A 9,837-nucleotide genomic window follows, 5' to 3' on the forward strand; every position below is an offset into this window, starting at 1 on the left:
GCCGTCAAAAAAACGGACATATATGCACAACTGAGCAGTATCAGTTTTGTCTGTGGACTCATCGACTGCTATAGACATAGTGTCAGCTTTCCTCAGGTCTCCTAACATCGTTTCATACACATCTGCAGCAAGAATTTCAACTCTCCGACTGTTGGAAGTATCTGACAGGGGTATGTTTGTTATAGCAGATGCCACGCTCGTTTTCATTTTATCGTCATTTATCACCTGATCCACGCTGGCCAGCATACAGTCCTTCACGGTTTCAGAGTCTGTGAATGGCCTTTTCTTTTTTGCCAATATCCAGGAAACACGAAGGGATGCTGCGGTAGCTCTTGGGCTGTAAATGACCGTACCATAGTAACACTGCTCCGGTTGTAAGATGCAATCAAACTCTGCACTTTTGCAGCCCTCTCTTGAGATCCCTCGAGAAAACTGGTGCGGAAAGTCTGGTGTTTTTCAGCGTGGTGCCGCCGCAGATTGTAATCTTCAAGTACTGCAACGCACTCATTACAAATTAAACACATCGGTTTGGCATTTGGATGTGGCGGTAAAATAAACAAGTATTTGTCAGTCCAGGCAGGGTTAAACCGACGGATTTTACGTTTCAGTGTTGAGAAAGACATATTGATAGTAATGTAGGCTACTGCCGGCACAGCACGCTCTGCATTGTTTACATGTTGGTAGTTTTGGCGGGACGCAGAATAACCAATCCCACTATGGCCACGCCAAGCCCCGCCCTACGAAGCAGTCAGGGGATGGGACCTGTACACGGACACCTGGCCAATCGTAGTGTGTGAATGCTATTGAAGGGCGGGTCTTGGCGTGGCCATAGGGGAGTGAAAATATCGCTGGCGGGACCCTATTTTCCCTTTTATACTGTCTATTGCGGAACTACGGGCTGGGCCACTCTGAGGTTGCCTTCGGGCCGGATGTGGCCCGCGGGCCGCCACATGAATAGCCCTGTTCTACAGTGACACAAGAACACTCCATTTTGGATCAGGAGCTGCCAAGGTAAGAACGTTTCATCCTGCTTGTATTCATCGTTTGTTAAATTTAATCTTGAATAGGAAACTTGATAAATCGTACACATGGTTTACTTTGCTGCAGTAGTTTTAAGTGATTTAAAAAGCTATTGTTGATGGCCAAGTTTGCTTGCTAAGCTGTTAGTAAGCTAACGTTAGACTATAAACTTGGCGTTTTATAGTTTCTCTATTGCTGAGTGTGTAATTCTCAGCTCATAAATAATTTTCAAGTAGAACTGAGTAAATCATGACAACACTCATATATGTATGACATCACTGATGTTAGTGTCCTTTACCAGACTCTGTTAAAGGGCAATGATAACTTTTAGAATCCATCAAGTAAGACGTCAATTTTAGTTTAACACCAATAAATCACCTGAAAACAATTCAGCATAATTTTTAACAATATTTTTATTGAAACTAAATACTGCACGAACTAGGAAACTGTGTCGAGACTTGTCATCTTTTAGGAGCGTTAATGGGGGGGGGGTCATTCACAGGAAAAGCCTTTTGTAAACTCCTGTAATCTTGTGCTTGAGCTCGTCCTTTTCAGCGTTTTCACTACTAATTATTAACCAATCATCCAACCATGTGTTAATTAAGGTAACTTAACGTGCATTTGTGTAATTAGCTGAACAGAAATTCATAAATACCCGTTTTAAACGGAAAGTTTTGTCAGCACACAAAATGTTGTCTTAGCCAGCAAACGGTTGCTTTGGCTGTTCAGTTTTGTATGGAGGACAAAAAATGACTTAAGTATAAATACATAATGTATAAATAAATACAGGAATAAATAAATGTGTACATAAATGAATAAATGTATTAATTAATGTGTAAATAAATAAATGTGAAGATAAATATATGAATAAATTAATCAAAGTTGATAATAAAACAGGTCATAAACAAATACATACCATTAATTTATTTCTACATTTCAGTTCTCCTACATTTCTTCATTTATTTATTTATAGGTCTGTATCATATATTTATTTCTACGTTTCTGTTCTACATTTCCACATTTATTTATGCGTGCGTCTGCATATTTGATGAAATTGTACTTTCTTGTTTCTTGCAAATCACTAAAACAGGGTTAAGATTCTAAAAACCAAGCAAGTTGAACACAACAAACAAAACAACTGAGGAAAACAGCAGAGAGTAAACCAAAGAAAACACAAGACTACAAAATATAAAATGGCAAAACAGCAGCAAGTTCTCTCTGTACGGCACTGGACCAAAGGAGGGTGGACTTTGTGTTAGTACAGAGTGTTTGTGTGAAGTAACAATATTGCCCCCCCCCAGTAGAAGTGAGTCCTGCTGATGAATGGTGCTCGGTGCGTTCATTGAGGCGGCAGGTTGCAGGTTGGATGGACGTCTACATTTAAACGGTGAGGACTGACTGGACGCTTTGTGGGACGACGTGTTGTTGAGTAAACGCTACAGACGTCTCCACAGGAGGGGGCTCATCTACTCGTGTGTGTGTGTCCAGTGAGGGGCCTCTGACAGGAGCGCAGTGGGGGGGCCCTTAAGTTACCTGGTGGCAAATAGCACTGAGCGGTAAGGCCTCTGAGAGGACTCATTGGACCGTGATGCTGTAACAAGAAAACATCTGCAGGGGGGGGGGATTGTGTGATGATACATGTGTGTGTAGGTGTGTGCTAATGACGAGCGCTGACACATGTCCTCATGTTCTAGTCCTTTGTAGGGTATTGTGTAGGTAGGGATGTGTCTATAGTCATACATGTAGATGAGTCACAGTCTGATGGAGGGAGAGGAGAAGCCAGCAGGAGGCCCTCAGACAGAGAGGGTGAGGAGCAAAGGTTGAGGAGATGTTGTTGGAACCATGATGCAGGTTTTGGTGGTTTTGTTCCTCTTGAGGGAAACACCGGGTGAATTGGGACATGCAGTTCCTCCACATGAACACAGGGGGGCACATGACCATGAACCTGCACGTGAGTAAGTGCCTGCTAATGGGAACATGTGATGATGGGAAGCAGCCAGTCAACGTGTCTGCATCCAGGTGGCGTCCCATACTGTAACCACAACATGTGATGGAATGCAAGGAAATGGACCTTGGTGATTATATGCAGAGCTCGGATTAAAGATGACTTAAAGACACTCACTGGACAGTGGACATGTCCCCCCGTTCGCCCTGTAGTGTCTTAACACATCCATGGAAATGTGTTGGGGCCTCTACAGACATGGAGACAGGACTCGTTGTGACACTGAGGGCTGCAGAAGGTTCAGGACGAGATGCTGCAGAGACAGCAGCTGTGGGACAAAGGTCTCACGTGTAGACGCTAGGAGACAGAAGGGGACGGCCAGCGAGACAGAATGAACTGATGAATGAGCCAGTTAGTCCAGCATCAACACAGCAGATAGAGGCAGAACATTGGAGAACATCAGGACCATCAGGTGCGTGGTCACAATGAGGGAGACACAACAGAGTCAACACAGCAGAGAGGGGGACTGGTGAAGGACGAGGAGGACAACAGGGGGACACCAGTAGGAGAGGGACGTAGTGAGGACTGAAGGAAATGTCCAAACTAACGTGTTGCATCGCCGCCTCGTTGGTGTCTTTCTGGGAAGAACTCGGTTTATTTGAGTGTTGTTGCTCCAATAAATGTGTGTGAAGTGAAGCATCAGATGTGCAGTGTGTTCTGTGTGTTACTCAGAGTCCCCGTGAGGACGTGTGGGTCCTCACCACCAGTCACATAGATGAAGTCAACCAGTGAGACAAGAACTAGAGAGTAGTTTAAACTGGGAACCAATGAGTCCACAAGGTTTTATCTTCAGGGTCCGGATCCGGACCGCGGTCCACCAGTCAGTGACCTCTGGTGTAGAGACACAGCGATGGAATCACAGGGTCACGTGACATGTGACCTTTGCTAGGAGCCAGATGATGGCATTGAAATGGCCAGTAAAACTACTGGTTTCCAGGAAGTGCTTCAGTGGTGAAACACTTCCTGCTTCCTGATGAGGAGGAAAACCGAAAAGAACTAAATGGGTTACAGTGGTTTTTAAAATAGTGTTTTTTATTAAAAGTACCCAACAAATTATAACATAATTCACACTTACTACCTTATTATTTTGAATTATTATACTTATATATATAATATCTTACTAAGCAGGAAATGAACTTGAACAGAATAAATGTCTTAATTATTAGCAGAATGTGTGATTATCACCATAAAGCTTCTTTAGATGCTTTAGTTTGATTAATTATAACATTCTTATTCAGGAGCAAGACCCTTAATAACTATCAATTAATAATTATCAATTAAAATGTCATTACTGACAGAAATAGACAGAATACTTGTGATTTAAGTCAAATCTTTTATTATGCAAAAAGTCAAAATTCCTTTAAGCCAAAATTAAGTAAATCACAAAGTTCAAATTTAAGTAATATTCTAGCAAATTCAGTAAAATCCTTAAAATTTAAAAAGCAAATGTTCATTTGGGAAAGGCAATATTCTTAATTAAAACAAATTGTATATTAATTGATGACTAAAGTAAGTAAATTTATAAAGAATAAAAAACAATAATGTCATGAAAGCTTTAAGTGTAACACTGTAATGAGAAAGTAAAAAGTACAAAATGAAGTATATTCATGAATATTAATCATGAAAAAGCAAAAAGTAATTTTCTCAATCAAACATTTAGGAAAAATCTTTAAAGATTCTTAAAAAAATAACAAAAGATTGTAAATGCATAAAAAACAATGAGTAAAACAGTAAAGTAGTAAAACAATAACATATGTAGAAAAAGTCAAATCCTGCAGTCTCATCATTGACTTTCATTGTACAGAAGGTAGAAGATGGATGTCAATGGTTCATGTCTGTCTGATTGAATGCATCACATTCACATTGTTCCTCATAGTCTTTGGTTTCTAAGGCTGCTTGGACTCTGCTAAACCTGATCTCAGGTCTACTTTATTCAACTTTATACCTGTGAGGTGTTTTAGAGCAGGAACCAATGGGCTTTGAGCTGAGAGCCACAGACAGGAAGTCAGAAGGTATGAAGAGAGAGGAACAAACACAGGCTCTAATAAAGTCACATGATATTCCAGCCTTCTTGTTGGAAGCAAACATGCGTATGAAAGTGAGCTGATGCTGGTTGTGTGTTACAAATCCATCTGGATGTGAGAGGAGCTCCTTGGAGGAGCTACTCTGCTCCCTGAGCTCCTTCTTCTTCAGCTGCAGGAACACCCAGGTGATGATGATCCAGCTCAAAGTCCTCCCGTCTGCCCAGCTTCCGCCCCCTGGTGGTCTGGAGAGACATGACAGCACCTGTCTTCAGTTGACTAGTCACAGAGCTTCATGTGGTCCAACAGACGTGTGTCCGTACCTTACAGTAGAAGTAAAGGCCAACGTTCACCACCAGCAGCATCAGAGGCAGGAGGACCGCTTTGATGATGAGAGGTGTTGGATCTGCTCACACACATGGAGAGTGATCACATGACACCATGAGTCCACCAGCTCCCATGGAACCAAACACTGAATTACTCTCTGTTTACTTCATATTCACTGATTGAACTGTTCATCTGCTTTATGGTCTATTAGAGACCTGTCAATCAGTGTGTAGCCCCGCCCTAAAGCATCACCTGCTTTATGGTCTATTAGAGACCTGTCAATCAGTGTGTAGCCCCGCCCTAAAGCATCACCTGTGTTATGGTCTATTAGAGACCTGTCAATCAGTGTGTAGCCCAGCCCTGAAGCATCCCCTGCTTTATGGTCTGTTTGACTCTAAATGGACCATAATTTACTAAATAAACATTATGCTGTATTGAAGACTTGAAACTAGAGACCATAAACTCATGTTAGCTTCAGTTCTCAGAGGACCACGGTTACCATGGTAACCAAACCACTCTGTCTTAGAGCATATTGTTAGCTGACCCTTTATATCTGTTGTTTAGGTTTGGTTACTCTTTGACATGTGTAACACAATGACAGGAGTCAAAGTCCTTCCAGAAACATCTTGCATGGACTCTGTGGTCAGCTGATCATCTTCAGTCCGTTTGGACCAATCATCTTCCACTAAGCTGCATGTGAACAGTCAGCTTACCTTCCACAGAGACAGAGAGCAGACGGCTCTCAGAGGAGAAGTTATGAGAAAAAACATAGAGGTGATAAACACATCTGTAGCTTCCTTGGTGGGCGGGCTCTGCAGCAGGAAACAGGAAGTGGGCAGAGTGATTGACAGCTGGCTCGGTGTAGTTGTGTGCTGAGGTGAAGGAGAGGAAGGAGAGCTGGAAGGAGCCTCCTGGGTACTGTGGCTGGATGGAGCAGCAGATGGTGAAGGTGGAGCCCCTGAGCACCTGAGCCCCCTGCTGCTGGGCCTCGGAGACCCCGTACATGGAGGAGGACACAGAGATGATTGGCTGAAGCAGCAGGTCTGTAACAGAGAGATGAAGACAGGTCATGTTTACCCTTCATTAAAAGAGACGGAGCCTCAATAAGGAAGTGATGTCACAGACAGACAGACAGTACATAGATGATGTCACTGATGGACTCACCTGAGCAGGTGAGATCCACGATGGAGGAAGAGGAATGTGAACTTAAACACTCCCTCAGAGCAGATCCAGACTGAACACAGTCAGAGTCAATCCACCACACAGATCTCTGTGAGGACTCCTCTCTGTCTCTGGTAGAAACAGCAGAGCCACAGTCCAGATCTCTACAGAGAACATCTGCTTCCTTCAGGTTCATTCCATAGTAACCTACTGGTCTCCATTCTCCTTGATGTTTCACCTCCAGGGTTCCTTCACAGCGACTGGCTCCTCCCACCAACCTCACAGGTTCTGAACAGAAACAAGAGAGTCGTCAGTAGAAGAACAAAGTGAGTTTCAGTAGAACAGAAATGAAGCAGATCAAAGCTGCAGCTCCTCTTCTACCTGAGCAGGTGAGTCCAACAGCTTTACCAGGTGAGCAGGTGTTTCTCTCTGAGCCTGAGCTTCTACAGTCCAGGAGAGCAGACTCATGGCCTCCACACTGGAACCCTTTGGTCCACATTGGAGCCTCCACTTCTCCATAGAGCGCCCCCTGGAGGACTGAAGGAGCCCCACAGCCAAGCTCCCTACAGACCACCTCTGCATCCTGCTGGTCAAAGTCCTCTTCACACACTGAGGACCACTGGTTAGACTGGTTAGACCTCACCTCCAGTCTGCCTGAGCACAGACCAGACCCATTCACCAGCCTGATGGAGTCTGGAGAGAAGACAGAAGATGAGAGACACATTAAAGACATCACACACTAAATAAAGAGGGTGTGTCCATGAAGATAGAGAGCTCTGATTGGTCCACAGGTCTCATCTATAAAACACAGAGTAGGATCCACACTAGATGTTTGCATACGTTCAAAGGAGGAAGTTCACGTGTGTCAAAAATATTCAGATTAATTGAGCTTTTTTTAACCCCTTCCTCTGTCCATCAGGACCATGACGTCCCGGCGTAGAAACAGCTTCTTCACCTCATCAGTGTGTCTCATGAACCAAGTGTGAGTCCCTCACTGACCCAGACACTACATCCCACATTCACACAGTCGTCCACCATAGAACCTTTGGATCCTAAATCCACCACTAGAAGCAACATCTCTTCCAAGTTGGCTTTTCCTTTGGCCCGTGTTCAAAGGAGTGAGGAGTCCTCACTTTAAATCCAAGCACACTGGTGTTTTACAGGCTACACAACTCCACTCGGTGGGAGAAGCGCACACTGAACCCCTGAACCCAACTACACACATGCACTTCCTGGAGTCCGGTGTCTCGTAGCGCGCATACAGAGCCAACATAACCCTTCACCACCATCATCTACAGCCCCTATTTACATTCTGTTGTTACCAAGCAGGGAGTTCAGGTTCACTTTGTTCACCTGTTCACCACCTGGACATCACAGCTGGAATGCAGCTGGAAGCATTGAAGCGTTGAAAAGTACACAAACTGATGAACTAAAAACATCCGAACTCAACACTGATGATGAATTGAGAGGCTGCAACTTGTTATGAGAAGATCTGTAGTGGAAAGCCGGTTTATTGGAGCCACTTTTACTGATAACTTGTGTTTAATTATCATGAGACGGCTCCCACACACAGAAGTACTTGATGATGTCACTTCCTGCAGCACTGACTGGCTCATCACCACACGTGTGTTACACACGGTCACACACAGCCGCCTCATGGTAGACCATCAGGTTTCAGCAGCATGAGATGCAGCAGGTGAGTTCACCTGTTCAACCAAGATGGAGGAGGAGAAGATCAAAGACAAACAGGATCAAATGGAACCAATGAAATGTGTCCATCTCTTGTGGACCATGTTGTGAACACGGATTCACGTGCAGCTTTTCCTGCTCTGTGTTTTCAGCTTTTCTTTAGATGTTCATTTTCTTTTCTTGTTTTTTGTACTAAGATCCAATGTTTGTGTGATGCATGAACACTAAACATGTTGTTGTTTCATTGTGCGTCTGCATGTTGACTTGTTGACTAATTTGAGTGTGTGGATGAAAATAATCTCTATTTCCATCAGTGTGCAGCATTGGTCTGGTGTGGTGTGTGATGGAAGTGTGTTTAGTGTTGTACAAAGTGTGAGCACACGTTGTGCGTTTAGTGGTGTAAATGTGGGCCATGTTTTGCACTTTGTGTACTTCACTGCCTCCAATCACTGAGAAGTAGAAGTACTAAAAGGGTTTGCAGTGTGTAACTGGTACAAACAGAATAAAGCCTGATGCAACGTGTGTTTCATGTGGTGACTAAACATGGTTTTGATGAATGATCATTAAAATGTTGATAAATGTGTAGTGTTTCATTCTGCAAAGGACTGGAGGTGTTTGGATAATTGTGTGTTCTGTCTTTAAAACTAAACCATCAAAATCGTGCTTCTGCAATCGAGAAAAACTTAAAACCCAGCTCTTGTGTGTTGGTCCACTGCGTTCTTGTGTTTGTCAGTAACTTTAGAATTATGACAGTTTTTAACACACAAAAAGTGCACAACGTTCCCTTGATGCACCAATCGCTGGACCCAGTTTGGCCCGACTTCACACTCCCGTATCCGCATTAGACGGATTGTCCTTCTTCACACTGTGATGTCAACTACACATCACCCTGCTGTCTGCACACTGCACACAACGTTCAGTTGTTGCACACACGTCTCAAGTGAAATCTCAACATCAAGCAGCAACACACAAATGTTGAAAGCAGGTTCAGCATCTTGTGTGTGAGGTTTAGAGAAAGCTGTGAGAAGGTGATGGAAGGCTTAGTCTCTGATGATATATCATGAATATTCACATATATGGATCTCTGTGTCTACGTTGTAGTCGGTGGACGTGAACATGTTTCTTCCTCCAAAGTGGGTCGTGACAGAAACACTTTAAGAACCACTGATTTCATCTAAAGACCTTTGTGATGAAAAGATATCGAGAGCTTCACGTTTGATGGAATGTTGTAACATCCATTAAACGACATTCTCCATCATTCAAGCAAATATTACTGTGTTACTAATAGATTATATTCAGCAGCCCGACTCACGGATTTGGGGGTTTTGCATTTGGAATGAAGAAATGTCTCTATAGCGCCCCCTAGAAATAGGACCACTTAGTACCACAGTAGGACAGTTTCCCCCCCGATGCCTGACTGACTTGAAATTCACAAAGTTCACATGTTCTCTAGAACATGTTCTACAAAAAGGTCCATCATGGCGTTTAAATGCTTCTACTTAGATTTTACACCATTTAAAATTTAGTAAAAAACACACTTTTGCCAACTCCTCCTAAACGCTGATTCTGATTCTCACAAGAGTTTCTTTTGATAATTATTGGTTCAATGTGATCAGA

At 43.3% G+C, this 9,837-nt stretch overlaps 1 protein-coding gene across 1 annotated transcript in view; it reads right to left on the reverse strand.

Annotated features, from left to right (window-relative positions):
- Window positions 1-6,541: 6,541 nt before the first annotated feature.
- The window catches only part of LOC134127299 (scavenger receptor cysteine-rich type 1 protein M130-like), a gene marked incomplete at both ends in the record, with an annotated part of 21,551 nt that continues 18,255 nt past the window's right edge, over window positions 6,542-9,837 (reverse strand). Inside the window, 2 exons of the mRNA XM_062561731.1 lie at window positions 6,542-6,819; window positions 6,913-7,227. Of these exons, the coding sequence (XP_062417715.1) occupies window positions 6,542-6,819; window positions 6,913-7,227 (593 nt within the window). The remainder of the gene's footprint in view (window positions 6,820-6,912; window positions 7,228-9,837) is intronic.

The sequence above is a fragment of the Pungitius pungitius genome, chromosome 4, assembly GCF_949316345.1.
Source record: "Pungitius pungitius chromosome 4, fPunPun2.1, whole genome shotgun sequence".
Classification (NCBI taxonomy): Eukaryota; Metazoa; Chordata; class Actinopteri; order Perciformes; family Gasterosteidae; genus Pungitius; species Pungitius pungitius.